Source organism: Nycticebus coucang, chromosome 20 (genome assembly GCF_027406575.1).
Source record: "Nycticebus coucang isolate mNycCou1 chromosome 20, mNycCou1.pri, whole genome shotgun sequence".
Classification (NCBI taxonomy): Eukaryota; Metazoa; Chordata; class Mammalia; order Primates; family Lorisidae; genus Nycticebus; species Nycticebus coucang.
The window spans coordinates 43,946,188-43,966,232 of record NC_069799.1 but is presented as its reverse complement, the minus strand read 5'-3'; the positions used below and the strand labels follow the sequence as shown (position 1 = coordinate 43,966,232).

The window sequence follows — 20,045 nt, the reverse complement described above, 5'->3', positions numbered from 1 at the left end:
TTAGTTGGGTTTTACATTATGTTTCAGACTAAGTATCTTTTCTTTTAATAGATGAGTATAAACTATTTACACTTAATATTGATATTGATATTATACGTATGTCGGGTACTTATTCTATCATTTTGTTCTATTTTTATTTTACTATTTGGTTTTATGTGACTCTCTTGAGATATCTTTAAAGTTTTCATTTTTTAATTTATTTTATACTTACAGTCTTCTAATTTCTTTAGATCACATCTTTTGAGTCCCTACCATGAAAAAATGCTTAACTTAGTATATTTCCACCTTTAATAAACTTTTTAAGCTTAATTTTCAAAATAAAAAACTGTAGAACTAGTAACTGTATGAGAATATTGAATATTTAAATACTGAAATAATGATCACTGCCCCAAAAACTAAAGAATCTGTCACATTTTTTTCTTCATAGAACCCAATTTTCTTCCTGAAAAAAATGACTGATAGACGCTATGATTATTCAGATATAACTATTTGGCAGGCTGACTATCTTAAAAATAAATGATATAAGCCTGTCACCTCAAAGAAACCAAAGATAGTGAATATAAAAAAATTAAAGCTTGCAGTAACATGAATGAGTATCGAGGACATTATCCTAAACGAAATAAACCAGTCACAAAATCATTCAAAAATTATATCATTTCACTCACACCAAGTATCTAAAGTAGTCAAAATCATAGAAACAGAAAGTAGAAAGGTGGTTACTGAGGGTTAGGGGATGGCAGAAGCGAGGATGTGTTTCGTGGATATAGTTGTGTTGCAAGACAAGAAAGTTCCAGCGGTCTGTTGCAACAACAATGTGAATACACTTAATACTACTGAGCCGTACATTTAAAAATGGTTCAAGTGGCAACCAATATTATGTGTTTTTTAACACAATTTTTTTTTTTTTTTTTGGTTGCAGTTTTTGACCAGGGCCGGGTTTGAACCCACCACCTCCGGTATATGGGGCTGGCGCCCTATTCCTTGAGCCACAGGTGCCGTCTTTTAACTTATTTTTTTAAAAAATAAAACTTTCATTAAGAAAAGTAATACTTTGGAAAACTTGGCATCTGCTACTACTGTGAGTCAGACAATTTACGAATACTTAATGACTTTTCTGATACTGCAGATTCGTGAGTCTTTGATGTCATAAAATATACAAGTATTTGAAAAGTGAGCAAAGTTAGCGAGCCGGTCTTTTCCAAATGACCTGTAAGATAGTATAAAATTAAGCATGGGTAAAGATTCACTTGAGTGTAACACAGGCCAATGTCTTTTAATGTAACTGAGTATGAACAGTTCACTGACAGTTTTTCACTGCAACTAACCTTTTAACAAGCTACCATTTGTAGAGTTCTGGAGTAGCAGAAAAATATGTATGTTACCTGAGAAGGCTATTAGAACATTCCTCCCTTTTCCAACTTAGCTGCCAGAGGGAGGATTCTTTTTCATACAATTCAATGAAAATAATATGTCAAAACAGACTGACCGCAAGCAGACATGAGAATTCAGCTGTCTTCCAGGAAATCAAATACTAAAGATCTGCAAAAATATAAAACAATACCTCTCTTCTCACAGTAATTGTTTGTCTTAGAAAATATAGGGCTTTTTCTTCATAAAAACATTATTCATGTTAATTCACAATAGGTATTTTTAAAAGAATAAATATTCTTAAAATGTCTCAGTTTTAATTTCTCATAGTATTTATACATATAACCTATATAAACAAAAGTTCTTTAGAATACACAGTGATTAAAGGGGTCATCAGACCAAAAACTTTGAGAACCACTAATATACAAGAAATTAAAAGACTGTTTTGCTCGGTTTTATATAAATAAAGATGGTGAAATGGATGATTTTCTTAGGAAAACATAAATGAAAAAAAGTATTCCAAAAGAAGTAGAAATAGTGGGTGGCGCCTGTGGCTCAAGGAGTAGGGCACCAGCCTCATATACTGGAGGTAGCGGGTTCAAACCTGGCCCATCGAAAACTGCAAAAATAAAAAAGTAGAAGTAGTAAAAGACCAAATTATCACAGTAAAAATAACAAGAAAAAAAGAGAAAATGTTTTTATTTAGTGCTACCTGCACTACATATGTCCAAAATGGAGAAAGAGAAAAATAAAGACCCAATTCACAAGTGAATTCCATCAAGGAATGGTTTAAGAAAAGATTTTTTCTTTTTAAAAATATTTTTCTTAATACCAGACTTTACAAACATAAAAGATTTAGTAACTTATCACAACCCATTACTCTTCCTGGGAAAATTAGGGGAAAAAAATAAAAGGAAAGCTTTATAAGTAGTGATTTGAGAAGAAGGTTTGTGCAGTTGGATCAGGGAACACATACAAATTCTTAAGAATTTTAAAAGTTTTAAAAGAAAAATTTCCAAATGCCAAAATCTGTTCAATTTAAGCAAAACTTTAAAAATCAACTACATATAAATTTAAAACTCATCAACAACAACTTCATGTTAACTATAAAATCATGGCATTTTAGGAGTTTTTAAAACCTGAAGGAAATGTAATTTTCATTAGTGAGATCTCCTTAATTCATCAGAAGGTACAAAACATTAACCAAAACATCCAGCAATCTAAGAGAAGAACAGACAAAGGTATAAACCAAAAAGCTTGTATAACTGTACCCTACTAAACGAGGAAGGCAAAAATACCATTTTCACTCTAATCTCTATTGGCAAGGATCAAAGAATTTGACAACATATTAAACTGACAAAAGGTGTAAATAAATGCACTATCAAAGGTAGGGACTGACTGGGTATCTTAGAGCACAATGTGAATGCTCTCATGACCTTGCACGTGGCCTAGCCATTCCACAGGTTTATTTACATACTTGCAAAATGAACTGTGCAAGATGCTAAGTGAGTATGATTTGTAATAACAAAAACTGTAAGTATCCTAAACGTCCACCATACACAACTATGCAGCAACTTAAAACAACATGGCAGCTCTACATGCATGAAATGGAACCATCTCCAAGATACACTGTGAATATACTGTGTTTAAAAGACAAATCCCTACACACACACACACACACACACACTATCATTTTACCTCTGGAAGAAAGCACTAGAACTTATAAGACTTAACACTGGTTGCCTCTGGGGAGGGAAAGTGATGCCAGGAGAACGGCTTTTCACTCAACACTTAGTGTAACTTTGATTTTTATCATGTATATTTATTGCTTACTGAAAAAAAAATATTAAAAGAATGAGGAAATGACTAGAAATGAACTGTTCCTGCTACCATATATAATTTTCAATTTATTTCAATTGGATGAATCACATAAGAACATTAATAATTTGTGTACTTACCGAACCTTCTTCCCATTTTCAGTAATTTTTGTTACATTTAATAATCCATATTTTTCTTGACCCTGTGGAACAAAGTAATACTGTTTACACATGATGGATACAGACAATGAAGTCCAAGTGTATACACAGGACTCAACCCAAGTGGTCTGGTACTCTAAAAATTAGCTTGAAGGAACAGATTAGTCAGTAGGTAACATGCTTAGTTCTAGAATACTTAAAGAATATCATTTTCTTAATACTCTTCTGGAGTAATTTTCAGTAATTTTACACTTCTCCTTAAGGAATAGCAGCCATCAGATGCTCTGCTATCTATTTCCTTAGATGAACAAGTCACACTGGAAAAATGATTTATGTCTTCCTATTCAAAGAAAGTGATGCCATATTGTAATACTAAATATTAATATTACAAAAAAAGGAATGTTCACTTAGCTGTTATTTTGCAGCTCTGCATTATGAAGATTATTCAATGTGCTAACACACTTTGTCAAAATATAAAAATAACTAAGTAGGACAAATGCAGTTGACTGTGCATATTTAATAAATTACCCGTAAGTAAAGAGTACTGTGCAAAGAACTTTAATGTGGCATAAAAAAATTCAGTGTGTGCTTCATTAAACGTATTATCCAATGATGAGGGGGCCTCCAGGTAAACTATATTTATTCACTAACTAATGTCAAAAATAGCAACACGTGCTTTATCATCAAACCCCATGAAGGCAAAAGCCACTGTACTAAAGTTAATGTTACTTTAAAATTCTTGCAGATGGAAATAAAGAAGCACTTTTTCAGTGCTTTAGCTTTCCATATTCAAGTATAATAAAAAATTAGTTGGTACCTACAGTAATCATCAAGATTTAGTAAGCACTCCATGTACACGGGATAAGGGTCAATTTTAATTCAGCCGAAACACACACACACAGACAGACAGACACACACACACACACGAGAAATGCTCCCAATTCAGGATTTATTTCTAACCGATTCCTCAGCTGTGTTCTCGATGTATTTCAGTGAGAAAATATAAATCCTTTTCTTCTAAGACATAAAAATAGTGTTGCCTATTTTCTCAATAATGTTTGAAAGTTTTACCTGGCCTGATAAAACTCACATTTACAGACAAAACTAACAAACTGTTTTGCCAAGGTTTCTGGTATTTGAGGAATTTAGAAAACAGCCCATATGAACTTTTATGGTAATTTTTTCAAAAAACATCCCTTAGATCTTCTTAGATATGCAAATTTGATACTTATCATAAGAACTCTGTTGCCTCTGAGCAAAAATATCATTAACACAATTTTAAGTTGCCCCTTTTTTTCTTTTTCTCACAAACATGGTGAGGGCTGACTTTCAACAGATAGCAGCGAGGGAGCTACACAATTATGTTAAATTAAGAACATTCCCAATTTTCTTCCCCTTCCCATCGAAAACAGAAAAATCTTTCAATGATATGATAACTAAGTAATAACATTAATTAAATAGCGGGGCACTGGTTATGTGAGCTAGGGAGCACAGGAATTGGAAGGGAAGAGAGGTGAGAATTAAGCCCATAAAAAAATGCCAAAGTGCTATAATTGTGTAAAAAAACAGAGGCAGGAAGGAAACGCAGAAACAAAACAGGAAGAAAAATGGACAGAATAGCAGCAGTGACAGACAGCCTAAGGATGAAGGAGAGAGAAACACGTGAGTGGGAGCCTGAACTGCACAGGTACACACACAGTTCAAGGAAAGGATCCAAAACTTTCACCAAATTCTCACAGGGATCAAGACCCAAGTACTAATGCTCTAAGTATCAACTACTCTAAATTCAACATAAAATAAGAACATCTGCCATATCCAAAACGCACAAAAACAAAAGAATTAGGATACAGCATGAGAAGAGAAAGCCATCCCTAACTAGCCTGGGAGAGAAAGAAGGGAGTCAGAGTCAGCTTCCTGAACAGGCTGACCCATGGGCTAAGTCACAGGCATCAGTTAGGTGGAAACAGCAGGAGGGAAGTGAACAGTAGAGGCACAGAGGTCAGGAGAGCCTTGAAGTCCCTCAAAGTATTGGGGGAGGTGAAGAAGTGGCAAGAAATGAGATGGTAGAAAGCACGGACTGGGGCAGAGCGGCACCGTGGGGACCACCTAGAATGCTGCCCTCCTGATCACCACAGCAGATAACGAAGGCCTGAACTAGGGCAGTGACAGAGGAAGAGGGGGACAAAACTGACAGGGACTAGCTGTCAGGGTGAGAGGGACAATCTGTGGAAAACGGCCAAGCTTGAGCGACTAGGGAGAAGGTGCTGTCTCAGCGTCCGGGTCACCTTTTTAGAGATGTTTTCCTGGACCACTGTTAAGTAGGGCTCCATCCCTGAAACCTCCCATTACTCACGAGCCCACTGTACTTCAGTACAGGATGGGTGTTTGTGTTCCCTAGAACTCCTGCGTTGAAACTAATCCCCAATGTGATGATCCTGCAGGTGGGCCTTTGAGAGGTACTGAGGGTGGAGACCTCATGAATGGGAACAGTAACCTGGAAGACGCACCCCTTGTCCATCTGCCATGGGAAGCCACAGTGAGAAGGTTCCATCTGTGAACCTCACCACACACCAGAGCTGCCAGTGCCTGCACCTTCAACTAACTTCCCAGCCTCCAGAACTACGAGAAATGAATTATTTCTGTTGTTTAAAAGCCACTCCATTTATGATACTTTTGTGATAACAGCCCAAATAGGCCAACATACGTTTAATGCAAAGTGAAATTATATATATTTTATTTATTTCCTGTCTACTGCATTAGGCTTTAAGTTGGGACCACATGTGTTACATTACATTCATCAATACATGACCAGTGCTTAGTCCTGCACTAATGCGTAGTTGGTGTTCAATACGTATTTGTCGGAGTAATTTACCAACAAACCAACAGGTGCTAAAGAAATATTAAAAAAAGATCTACAAAGAAAAAATAAAGCTTTAAATTTTAAACACCAAAGTTTTTGAAGTGGATATAAAAGTGATGAACAGGCAGATGGATGATTTGATAATACGGGTTTGGATACACAGGTGAGAGACTTTGAGAAAACATTTAGACAGATCTTTATTTCATTCTATTAGATGTGCTTTCTCAACATAATATGACACAAAATCAAACATTATTTTTCTGTTGCTTACTAAGGTAACGTCACAAAAATTTCTCAAGTTCCACAAAATATACTCGAATTCATATATAAATATTTGTCTAAACATGTTTGATATTCCGAAGGAAACTTTATATTAAAAATATGCAGAAATGGGTGGCGCCTGTGGCTCAAAGGAGTAGGGCGCCAGCCCCATATGCCGGAGGTGGCGGGTTCAAACCTAGCCCCGGCCAAAAACTGCAAAAAAAAAAAAAAAAAAAAAAAAAAAAATGCAGAAATGCTTTCACAGGGACTAACAAATTGTTAAATTTTGACCAAAAGTATCATAATGTTTTTCTATCCTAATAAGACAAGGAAACAAACTCTCAATTCTTTTAAATAAATAATCTGGAAAAAATTTCACAGGTTCGTAATGACTTTGCAGGCTCCAGAATTTCTAACCAACCTTGCGTTCATAGTAAAATAAGCATTTCCCAATTTTGTCTAACAATTATTGTGTACCAAAAGCAATACAGTCCATCAAAATCCTCATCTTGAGTTAATCATGCTCTAATCATGTAATAATAAAGATTCTTTTTATGCAGAGTAAGTAAACTTGCACAATGATTCATGAAGTGTTGAAGAAGAACTAACATCCAGAACAGATAAATCCAGGGAGGCAGAATGCAGACTGGTCACCAGGGCGGGGGGGCGCAGGGTGAACGGGGAGTGACGCTTAATGGGTATGGGTTTCCTTTCTGCGTGATGAAAATGTTCTGTAAGCAGATAGAGGTGAAAGCTGAACACACTGTAAATATACTAAATGCCACCAAATTTACACTTAAAAGTGGCTAATGATTAATTTTATGTTATATAATTTTATCCCAATTTTTAAAAATTCAAGAACTAGTATTACAAAAATCAAATTGAACATTCAAGGTTATTAAAAGGGGCTGGCCTCGGCGCCTGTAGCTCAGAGGCTAGGGCGTTGGCCACATATACCAGAGCTGGTGGGTTCAAATCCAGCCTGGGCCTGCCAAACAACAATGACACCTACATCCAAAAAATAAAAATAGCTGGGCATTGAGGCAGGTGCCTATAGTCCCAGCTACTTGGGAGGCTGAGGCAAGAGAATGGCTTGAGCCCAAGAGTTTGAGGTTGCTGTGAGCTGTGATGCCACAGCACTCTACCCGGGGCGACACGGTGAGACTTCTGTCTTAAAAAAAAAAAAAAATAGTAATACTCAGTGAAAAGAAAAAGCAACGCTGTCCACTATTATTTTCTTTGACATTTACAAAAGAAAGTGTTTAAATGTTTTTCTCAAATTATTAATGCTTTTTAATACCATAATTAGAAATATGAGATCAAAAGGTCAAGTTTCCAAATTACATATTTTGAAATTTTACTCAGTGTTCAGTAATTGGGAATTTTAAAATACGTATGTATTCTCATTGGCACAAATATAAAGACTAGCTTCTTAGACTAGCCCACAGAGGCCCATTTAATCCATATTATAATTGTATTGTAGAAAAATACATTATAGATTTTTTAAAAATGTGTATACTGCCTACTTCATAAGAGATTTTAAGGGACAATGAAAAATAACAATAACTCATTTGAAAATCAAAATGAAACACGAGAAAAACTAACATACTTACGATGTGTATCGGGGAATGAACTGCAGATCTAGTCTAATCAGAAGAGATGATTAAGGTGCCACTACATCTCTAACACTGGTGGTGGTGTCAGTGTTACTTCTACATCTGCGGCTTTCTCTTTCTTTCCACTAAGCCTTATACTGACCAGTTTTTAACTCACAAAGAAAGAGGGGGAGAAATATCTCCTTGTAGTTAGTGGGGAAGAAAAGGCAAGACTAGGTAGAGACTGGGCAAGTTTACTCCTTCAACAAATATTTACTGATCAGCCACTGCACAGCACTGCAGGAGAGACTGGGAAGCTTTTGTTTACTACAGAAGACAGATGTTGATAAAATGGGAGGTTCCTGTAAGAAGTAATCAGAGTTACTCTATTTTAAGTAATCAAACAGCATGGAATTAAATACTATGAAGAATACTGAAGGAAAACACCTAATCTAGAGGATCAGAATAAAATTCTCTGAGAAAGCAGAGTTTGAACTAAGCCTCAAACGCGGGCTGCTCTGAGGACTGAAGGCAGGGCAGCAGAGCAGAGAAGGCGCGCATGAACAGAAGTGGAGGACACGGCCGTGTGAGGAGAGGCAGGGGAAGCCGCGAGACCCAGGCAGAGACCCAGGCATGCCGTCTCGCAGGCCGCATGAAGACTTGTGCCCTTCAGTCTGAAAGGAAAGAGACTCCACTGAAGGGGAACAGCAGGACCAGCCAGGGACAGGGAAGGCTGAGAGTGAGTATAAACACAGAAATCAAGTTACACCTCCTCCAAGTTAAGACAGCGTCTGAAGGTTTTCCGATTTTAGGGGAACTTACACTGAAGTCCCACTATCTCCGGTATTCACCCGGTACGGACTGCATTTTACAGCACAGAACAAGAAAGTGCTCTGGAAGAAGGAGGGCAGTGCTTCTTACCTTTGGACTGCTGGCCTGAGAAGAAAGGGCAAAGTACAATTTGATAGCGCCGTGTGGGAATTTTGAAATTTACTTTTATAAAAACAAATAGAAATTTAACACTTAAAGATATGGTATATAATTTAATTAGTCACGTAAGATTATGATACTTTGCACATATGGGGCTTTTTAAATCAATACAACCTGATTCTGACTTTAAACTTATTTTAATGGTTTTTTTTTAAAGAAAAACTGATAAAATTTAATAGAAGCACAAGAAATATTTAAACATTACATTTAGAGAAAATTAATTTACTGAAATTGATTGAAATAATTGGACTATATTATACAATATGCTTCTATCATACTAACTGTATCTTGGTTCTGTGGTGAACAGGGAGAAGACTCATTTTCAGGAAAGCAGGGTTTTGAGGCAGTTGGAGATTCCTACAAGAAATAAGTAATGAAAAAAGTTACTCTATTTTATATAATTATATTTCTGCCTCTACTCACAGTGAGAGAGCTTAAAAAGGGAAGCTAAGAAAATTTTTTTCCTTGCTATTTTCCTTCTATATTCAGCTCTAAAACTGATACGGTACTGATTTGAAAACCATAGATGTTACATAAAGTTTATAAAATATGGTACATTTTTACAACAATTACAATTTAAATAATGCATACGAAATAACTCCAAAGAAATGAGACATATTGCCTTAAAATCACGAAGTGACCTCAGTTTGAATTAATTGTATTTAAAATAATTACAACCTAAACACTTACAGATAAACATGTTATAGTCACGAAACTAACTTGCTCTTGGTTATCCCAGGATTAGGTAAGGAAGAGTCACAAAAGTTAACTTGGTAACTGCCAGAATGAAACTTTTAGTCAACAGCTATATGAGAAATTAAACTGCTATTAATATTTAAGGTAATTATAGCTAATTTTCTAATGATTAGTATTTTTAAGCAAGGTTATTAAAATGCAAGGAAGAGACCCAGGACATAACTCACCAGGAAAAAAAGTTTTAACATCTGAATCTTTAAGAATATCATTAGAACAAGCAAGTAACATTTTTTAAGCTGCCTGTTTTGTCAATATTAAAACATTATATATGATTTCTACACCTGTTGATAGTACTATTCATGGAGGATAAGACTGAAAAATATTTTTTGGTAACAACAGCCTACCTCTGTATAAATTTTCTTTAGTCCTCTAGATGCTTTGAATAATTTCAGGAAAAAAGCATTAGAAAAATCATAAGCCATTACCTGTTATTAATTTTTCTATCTAACCAAAAAATTCCTGTGAACATTCATTTCCATATCTACAGCATTTTAGTTTTCTACGCTTATGACACTGCAGAAGATACTGTCACCAAACCTGGGAATTTATTTTAAGTAACAATGTAAAAATCATTAACTCAATATTCACTCAACTGGGAAAAAAAGTCTTTAGGTTATCATGGTATACAATCTGTGAACACAGAAACTAGGTAGCAAAGGTTACAGGGAAACCTTGAAGGGAGAGACTAACAAATCAAACATCAAGAAATCTCAGCCAGGCGTGGTGGCTCACGCCTGTAATCCCAGCACTCTGGGACGCTGAGGCAGGAGATCCCTGGGAGGCTGAGGCAGGTGGATCGCCTGAGCTCACAAACTTGAGACCAGCCTGAGCTACAGCAAGACCCCATCTCTTTAAAAAAACAAAACAAAACAAAACAAACAAAAAAAACATAGCAGGCATTGTGGCCGGCGCCTGTAGTCCCAGCTACTCAAGGCAAGAGAATCGCGTGAGCCCAAGAGTCTGAGCTTGCTGTAAGCTGTAACTCCATAGCATCTACCAGGAGTGACAAAGTGAAACTCTGCCTCAAAAAAAAACAAAACAAAAAAAACTCACAAAAAGAAATCACCAAAAAAAAGAGAGACATTAAATATAATGTCTAAACTTTAATCTCACTGAAGTACTTTTCTGACAACTTTTTATCAATTTTCTGACTTCTAAAAGAGTGTCTAATATTCAAGTAAGTCTGAGAAAAAAGAAAGATTTAATGACCTACAATCTAGAACATGTATAGTTGAATTAAATGAATGGTAGTTATGACTTATTTTTCATAGCATTATCAGTCCTATAGAAATAAAAGCCACAAATGGAGTACTAAAATATGTAATAACATGAATATATAAACAAATCATCTTATATTTACACAGAATTACAAATAGATGCATCTATATGAGTATGAGTAATAGTTTTAGTGAAACCATACATAAGCAAAAACAAATGCACTCTCACACACAGACGGACACAGACATACAACTACCTCCAAGGTTATCCGCCAACTGAATTAGGACCTATGTCAGTAAAAATGATCTTGAACTTACAATTTTCCACTTTACAATGGTACAAAATCAATAGGCATTCAATAGAAATCCTACCCCAAATTTTGAATTTTGACTTTTTCCCAGGCTAGTGACATTTGATATGATGGCTCTCTTGCAAAGCCGGGCAGGAGCCAAGAGCTGCAGCTCCCAGGCAACCACACAATCACAAAGATGAAAACCCAGACATTCTATACTACACTGTACTGCCAGGTAATTCTGCCCAACTGTAGGCGAATGCAAGTGTTCTGAGCACTTTTACGGTAAGCTAGGCTAAGCTCTGATGTTCAGAAAGTTAGATATCATATATTAAATGCATTTTCAACTTACAACGAGTTTATTGGGACATATCCCATCATAAACTGAGGACCATCTATCATATTTCTTTCATTACATTTCAAGTTACACACACTTCATCCCTTATCATATACTAGCTAGTTTGTTCTGCTGTAGTCCCTCCTTCATAACCTCAAACAGTCTTCTCTTAAGAAGGGATATAATAAGTAATAACAACAAACAGAAAACACTTGAGGGAGCAACTGCCTATCAATCCATTTACAAAGGGTGGGAGGGGGGAGACGTTTCTACCAAAAATAAGTAAATCTGGCGGCACCCATAGCTTAGTGGATAGGGCATTGGCCACATACACTGAGGCTGGCAGGTTTGAACCTGGCCCGGGCCAGCTAAAATCAACAATGACAAATGCAACAAAAAAACAGCTGGGCATTGTGGTGGACGCCTGTAGTCCCAGCTACTTGGGAGGCTGAGGCAACAGAATCTCTTAAGCCCAAGAGTTTGAGGTTGCTGTGAGCTGTGACACCACAGCACTCTACAGAGGGTGACATAGTGAGACTCTGTCTCAAAAAAAAAAAAAAAAGAGTAAATCTCTGGTTCCAAGAAAATCATATGCTCACAACTCCGTGACCATTAGATGAAAGAACAAATCTAATAAAAACTATCTTAAGCAACAGATTGAAAATGAATTAAAAGATTAAAAAGGAGGAAGACATTTTAAGTATATGTCACCAAAAAGAATCCCTATGTATCTAGTATGAAGACACAGTAGAATTGGTTCAACAACATTTTTGCCCTTGAGTATTACATATGGAATCCAGGAGTTTTCTATATATCCTGAATTGTAATCAGGTTCTAGAAGATGAACGCATTCATTCTATTAAAAATCTCTAAGGGGCAGGAGAGAGGTTGGGTGGAGGGGGGGTGATTGGTGGGATCACACCTACGGTGCATCTTACAAGGGTACATGCAAAACTTACTAAATGTAGAATAGAAATGTCTTAACACAATAACTAAGAAAATGCCAGGAAGGCTATGTTAACCATTGTGTTGAAAATACGTCAAATGGTATATAAAACCAGCGTATGGTGGCCCATGATTGTATTAATGTACACAGCTATGATTTAAAAAAAAAAAAAAATCTCTTAAGAATCAGCTCAATGCTCGTAGCTCACTGGTTATGGCACCAGCCACAAATCCAGCCTGGGCCAGCTAAACAACAATGACAACTGCAACAAAAAATAGCTGGGCATTGTGGCAGGTGCCTGTAGTCCCAACTACTCTGGAGGCTGAGGTAAGAGAATAGCTTAAGCCCAAGAGTTTGAGGTTGCTGTGAGCTGTGACACCATAGCACTCTATGGAGGACGACATAGTGAGACTCTGTCTCAAAAAAAAAAAGCCTCTAATAATCTTACCTACCTAGGTTAATCTCAATGCTAATATATTTCCAAACGTATCTTCAACAGCACAGACTCCAGAATACCATTCCTTTAAATTTCCCCCTATATTCAATAGCATCTTTACAAAATGAAAACTAGAAATTAATCTACTTTTGTTGTTTCCTATTAGTCCATCATTTATACACATACTATGTGTAGGACTATTTCTGCAGCTTCATTCACTTTTAAATTAAATACCGACCAATTTTATAGAAACTTGTAAGTACCAAAACATTACACTTGTTTTGACTCATCAACTGAGATTAAAGAGATTTAAGGTTGAAAGTATCCAAACCCAGAGAAATATACCTTAATATAGTTTATTCTGTTTTCACTAAAAACACCTAAAAATGCAGAAAACCTATAAATTATGCTACAAGAGAAGACTGATTGTCAAAAAAAGAAAAAAAAGGGTCCTCAATGACAAATACCTTCCTTTTTGCAATGGTAAGGTCATGGTTCATTGCAGCCTTGAACTCTGGGCTCAAGTGACCCTCTCACATAGGCCTCATGAGTAGCTAGCACTACAGGTGTGTACCACCACTCCCAGATAACTTTTCATTTTTTATAGAGACCGTCTCACTATGTTGCCCAGACTGATCTGAACTCCTGGCCTCAAGCAATCTGCCACCTCAGCCTCCCAAAGCAGAATTATAGGCATGAGTCACCATGCCCATCCTTTTTTACATAACTCATTCAGTTTTCATTAGAATGATTTAAATAAGTGAATAAAAATGAATTAAATAATTTAGTTAGGTATTACTTCCACCTTCATATTTCATGTGCTAGTATCTGATATTCTGCACATTCATACTAAGTCCCCAACCATTCCAAAATAGAGCCATGGTGTAAAGACGTAACACCTAAAGAAGTTTTAAAAACGTCCATTCTAATGTTTGCAGCAAATTCACCCCTAGCTGAAACAGAGAACACCACTTCTCAGATTGATAAAATGAAGCTTTGTGCAGAGAGCATTCAGGAAAGCAAAAGAAGTAGGATTCCAATCCTCCCTGGGATGAGGAAAACTAATTAAATGTCTTCCTGGAGATTGAAGACAAAGAATAACAGAAATGTGACTTTAAAAAAAGCAAAAAAAAAAAAAAAAAAATCTGTCAACTATTACACACACATGTATATATAATCAGTAAGCCACAGGGTCGGTTCATTGTGTAAAAACCAAAAACCTCAAAACCAAAACCTATTCCTTGACAAACTGAAACTAAATACATAAAATAGTCACTGAAGTATACAATTCTATTAAGGAACAAGATAAACAATATAGTTAGATTTCATCATGCATATCATAACATGGGGATCAAAAGCTTAAGTCCATGCAAAAGAAACCAAATGTTTCAGGAAAGAATCATATATACCAACAGATACTAGTCTAAATGGGTTACAATTCACTGTTTTATACAAAGCACAAATATCATTACGAACTCTCAGCAGCTCAGTCCTTCCTGAAAGTCCTACCTTATCGTTGGTATCCAACACAATGGTGCTGTGTCTCCACTTTGTTAATACTATTGGTTCTTGCAGCCGCCTGTCCAGGCTCCTACTTTTAATTATTTCTCTTTGCTGCTGAGATGAAGCGTTATACTAAAGAAAACAAAATATACGTCATAAATAATAGAAAATAATAATAGAAAAGCAGAAATCCGAACCTCTTGGTTCCAAATGGCATATGACTGTTAGGCAAAATTTATCACATGACATCACCACGAATTTTCCAGTATCAGTTTTTTTCAACTTTAACCAGTATCTTGGCACAACTGAGAAGATTACAGGTGCTGGTGTTGGAGAGACAAAGTCAGTGTTTTCTTCAGTAAAATATTTAATCTCCCTAAGTTTCCCCACCTGTAAAGCAGATGTAACAGAAATAACACCTCATTCACGAGTTGCTCTAAAGAGAAAATGAAGTATTAAAAGAGCAGTAGGGTCTCAATAAATATGAACTATCATCATTTATAAAATGTGGTCATTACAGAAATTAATGTTTTAATTTCCTTCTACTTCTAAAATCTGAAATAAACATTTTTTAAACTTAAACCAAAAATTAAACTCTAAATGAATGAGTGTGTTCTGGATTCTAAAGCTTTCTGAGCCATGTGAGTTGAATGTCTCTTGTCCTTGTCTGAAGCTCATCTTTTCCCCCTCTTTAGGTGTAGAAGGTGTTTTAATTTTAATGCAGTCAGCATTGTCAATCTTCCTTTTTACAGCAGGTTTTGGGTCTTGTTTAGGAAGTCCTTCCTATTCTACAAAGACATTCTTTGATATATCCTTCTACAGTCTTTAAAAGTTTTGCTTATTACATTCACATCTTTAACTGAAATTAATCACTGAGCTTGAAGAAAGGGCAAGGATCTACTTTTATTTCCCTTTCTTCTTGTGAACAACCAATACTCTTCGCAACATTTATCATACAGTCTGTGCTTACCACTTTGATTTGTAATGCTGTGACTGAGCTTTCTATTCTGCTCCTGGTCTGCTTTTTCAGATGCGTGCCCTACCACCCCAATTTAATCACAACGGGAACTCCATCCCTTCACCACCTCCCATTCTCCCTATTCAGAGGTTCAGTTCCCAAAAAAGGTGTGTGTGGCAGGCAATTAAATGGAAATGCATCGAGCTTGCAGATTAATTTGGACATTAGCATAAAATTAAGCCCCCAGTCCAAGACCATGATGGAATATTGCACCTTGTTATTTAAATCATCTTTTATTCTGCTCTAAAAGTTTTCTTCATTAAAATCTTACAGACCTTTAATGGGCATGTTCCTAATTACAACTCTTCTTCCTGTTGCTAATACAAATAGGAATTTTATTGCTAACACATTTTCAAACTGACATTTTACTAGACAAATGGGTAGTTTTATGTTGACTTCATATCTGACAATTTTGCTGAACTCTCATCAGTTTTAAGTTTGTAATAATCAAAATAGCAACTGTATTTTTTCCTAATTCCTCTGTTCCCTTTTCCTTTGTTATTTAATTGTTGAATGGAAGCAGTGAATAGGTAAGTTCTAATCTAGTTCCTAACTCTAATGGGAAAGTGTCCAGAGTCTCAACAGGAAGTATTAATATGAGATTCACTGTCGATTGTTTGATAAATAACTTTTAGCATGATGTGTCATTATTCTGAAAGTGATTTTCTCCTAGAAGCATAAGCTTGGGTTATGGTTTTTTGCCCATTCTGAAAATCTTTTAACAGGTGTGCTCAGATCATTCACACTTAATGTAACTATTTTTATATCAGAATTTAAGTCTGCTGTTTGATTACTTGTTTTCTACCATTCCTTTTTCTACATTCCTGCCTTCCTGTGGGCTACCTGAATAATTTTTACTCTTATGTTTTAATATTAATGTTAATATCTCTAATCTCTTGAGTCTCTCTTATTACAGATAGGGAGCATGACCCCATCTCTGAAAAAACAAAAGTCTGTAACTTTCATTCTTGAAGAATATTTTTGCTGGGTGTAGAACTATAGGTTGACAGCTCTTCTCTTTCAGCATTTGAAACTCTTGTGCCATTTCCTCTGGCTTCTAAAGTTTCTGGTAAGGGAGTCACTGCCATTCAAATTATTATTACCCTTAAAGGTGATGTGTTGTGTCACTGCATTGCTGCACAAATTTATGGGGGGGGGGGGGAGGGAGAGTTACTTTTCAGCAATTTGATTACAATAAGTCTGAATATAGATAGCTTTGGGTCTTGCTTGATATTTATTCAGCTTCTTAATCTGTCAGCTTGTCTTTTGCCAAATTTGAGACATTTTTAAATATTATTTCTTCAAATATTTTTCAGCTTCACACTCATTTCTTTCTCCTTTTTCCACAAGTCTCTGAGGAGCTGTTCATTTTTAAAATCTATTTTCTGTTATTAAGACCTAATAATTTTTATCAACCTATCTTTTTTTTTTTGTAGAGACAGAGTCTCACTTTACCGCCTTCAGTAGAGTGCCATGATGTCACAGGACTCACAGCAACCTCTAGCTCTTGGGCTTCCGCAATTCTCTTGCCTCAGCCTCCCGAGCAGCCGGGACTACAGGCGCCCGCCACAACGCCCGGCTATTTTTCTGTTGCAGTTCAGCCGGGGCCGGGTTTGAACCCGCCACCCTCGGTACAGGGGGCCGGCGCCCTGCTCACTGAGCCACAGGCGCCACCCTCAACCTATCTTTTTTACGAGTTTTATTTTTTCAAATTACTATGAGGGTACAATTTTTAGCTTACAGTGTTCCCACTTCCAGGATGAAGTTCCATTTGTGGAAGAGCCCCTCACCCAGGGGGCGTGTTGTAGACCCTCGCCACATGCACATTACCTGAGATCCCGCCTCACGCCCTCCCTCCTTCTGCCTTGGGTAACTGGTTCTTTTCTCAGCTACCTCTACTCTGCCACTTGAGCCATCCCGCATTTGCTTGTAAGACTATTTGCGGCTTCTTATGTCTTTCGGCTTTCTCACTCATCTCAAAAAACGCTTGCTGCCGCATTTTTCTGACAGCTGCTTTAGTTATTAAAATCTTTTTAGTGCTTTCTGGTCTGCCCTGTTCGTGTGCTACCCCAAGGCTTAACCTGAAACTGGGGCAGTATTCCACAGCATGGTTCTGTTCTCAAAGCTTCCGTCATGCTAGTTCTGGTTGTATCCACGCGTGGGCCACTCTGGAGTTGTGCCCAGGATCTTACGGAGATTTTAAATCCCGTTCCCTCTATGAACTCCCTCCTTTCAGTAATCCTCCTCCTGCCCTATACTGGGGATAGTTAGGTGCTGCCTCGATGCTCTTCATTTAGAGCATGAGCGGAGGAATGACTGGGTGCCCTGCACACAGCATGGGGCGAGTCAGCAGGACTCCACCAGTCTCTGCAGTGTCCAGGCAGAGAGGGGAAAGGTGCTGCTTCGGGGCAGTCACAAGGCTGCATTCAAGATACTGTCAAGAGCTTCCAAAACTTTATCCCAAGTGACAAATGGCAATAGAAAATAAAATAACATCACAAAACTGAGGATCCGCACTGGTCACAACCAGTGTCCATCTCCATTGCGGTGGCTACCCTCTGAGGTCTGATATTAATCAGTCCCTCGCCTATCTGTCACTCAAGCCATCTCCAGAATTAAGTAGCTTCCTGACACTGAGCCTATACAGGAGTTCATAAGAAACCCGGTATGAATGTTTAGCCACTGGTAAAGTAAAGGCTCTAAGCTGCTCCTGATATAAGGTCATCCTGGGAGTACCTCCCTTCCAGGGACCCTGACCTAGGAAAAATCACCCAAAAGAAGCCTTTTGATTGATCTCACTACTCCAGGGAATCAGAAAGCACTCTGAACAAAGAGATGGCACCTAAGACTCCTCTGTACCTCAACTGATATTTGAGGTACTGGTAGGAGCTACAATTCCTGTCATACAGAAAAAAAATTAATATTATATATTAATTTAATTAATATTAGTAAAAAAATTGTCTCCTATAATTTAAATCATTTTCAATGAATTAAACTTTCAGCAGATTCTTATATTCTATATTTTATAGGGTGAAAAGAACCAATCATTACTATATAAATTTCAATACTGAGAAATTATATCCCCAAAATATACTCTTACCCTAGCAGATAGTTATTACATATTTTGGCCATCATGATCCATAAAATTATTCTTTCCAAATTAATTACTGAATACACATATGATAAAATTGTTTTTATAAATGGGACTGATTTTGAACAGTAATATCTGAGATACTGTACAACTTCTTCCCAGTACATTTGTTAAAAATTTGTTCATTTTATTACGTATCCCTCTCTCCCTCTAAAAGCTGTAATAGATTACAAGTTTTATTGAGAGATAATTACATTTGAAAAGTTATATGTTGGGTCATTTCATAGTCAAAATTTTGTAAAATTCCGCTAAAAAACAGAATTGTTACCTGATTATTACCCAACTGCTATGCTTATGGTCCTTAAACAAGAATATTATAGGGTTCTGAGTGCTTAACACAGTGGTTCTCAACTTTTCTAATGCCACGATATATTTTCATTGTTACAAAGGGGTCACGACCCACACGCTGAGAACCGCTGGCTTAACACAACCTCAAAATTTTAAAGGGTAGGCTCGGTGCCTGTAGCTCAAGCGGCTAAGGTGCCAGCCACATATACCAGAACTGGTGGGTTCGAATCCAGCCCAGGCCTGCTCAACAGCAATGACAATTACAACCAAAAAATAGCTGGGCATTGTGGCGGGCACCTGTAGTCCCAGCTACTTGGGAGGCTGAGGCAAAAGAATCACTTAAGCCCAGGAGTTGGAGGTTGCTGTAAGCTGTGATGCCACAGCACTCTACCCAGGGTGACAGCTTGAGGCTCTGACTCAAAAAAGAAAAAATTCAAAGGGTAAATGACGGTTTCATCTCCATAATCAGATACTAAAAGTACAAATTAATAATGATGAAAATGAAAATATCCACAAATGTTTTGTTAAATTATGTTTACAACTTTAAAAAGTGATGAGATTATTAAAATTGCAATGCTGAAATATGTGAAAAACGGTTTGTGGTGCTTTCAGAGAATGTTTTTATTTGGATCTTTCTACATTCACAGTATTTCGTGAATTAATAATACCAAGGTAATTAATAATTACCTTCATGTAATAATACCTTCTTATTTCTTTTCATATGGGAACTTTTGTAATCAAAATATAAAACTGTTTTCACTAATACATTAAGCTGAAAACAATATTTTTAAAAACAATCATGTAAGTTTTAATGACTTCTAGTTTAGAAAGGGTTATTAATTTAAAGTCATTAAAAATATGAAATAGTTTTTCAGCTGAACTGAGTAAAAGAGGAGTACGTATATAAAATGTGTGTGATAAAGGATCAAGAACTGCCTGTTTGAATATCTGATAAGGTTTTAACTGCAAGAAAATTCTGGGGCTATACATAGCCAGGTTAACCAAAAGAACCAGTATTTTCTTTACCCACCTCCAAACCCCCACGCCCAC

General features: G+C 36.6%; 1 protein-coding gene across 6 annotated transcripts in view; it reads right to left on the bottom strand.

Moving 5' to 3' along the window:
* The window catches only part of ARHGAP12 (Rho GTPase activating protein 12), a 123,923-nt gene that overhangs the window by 22,850 nt on the left and 81,028 nt on the right, over positions 1 to 20,045 (bottom strand). For 4 of the 6 annotated variants that reach the window (XM_053572081.1, XM_053572085.1, XM_053572082.1 and 1 more), the window contains 3 exons: positions 14,545 to 14,670; positions 9,333 to 9,407; positions 3,327 to 3,388 (listed from right to left, as the gene is read on the bottom strand). In XM_053572081.1, coding sequence (XP_053428056.1) covers positions 3,327 to 3,388; positions 9,333 to 9,407; positions 14,545 to 14,670 — 263 coding nt within the window. The remainder of the gene's footprint in view (positions 1 to 3,326; positions 3,389 to 9,332; positions 9,408 to 14,544; positions 14,671 to 20,045) is intronic. The other 2 variants (XM_053572084.1, XM_053572086.1) reach the window with 1 other exon arrangement.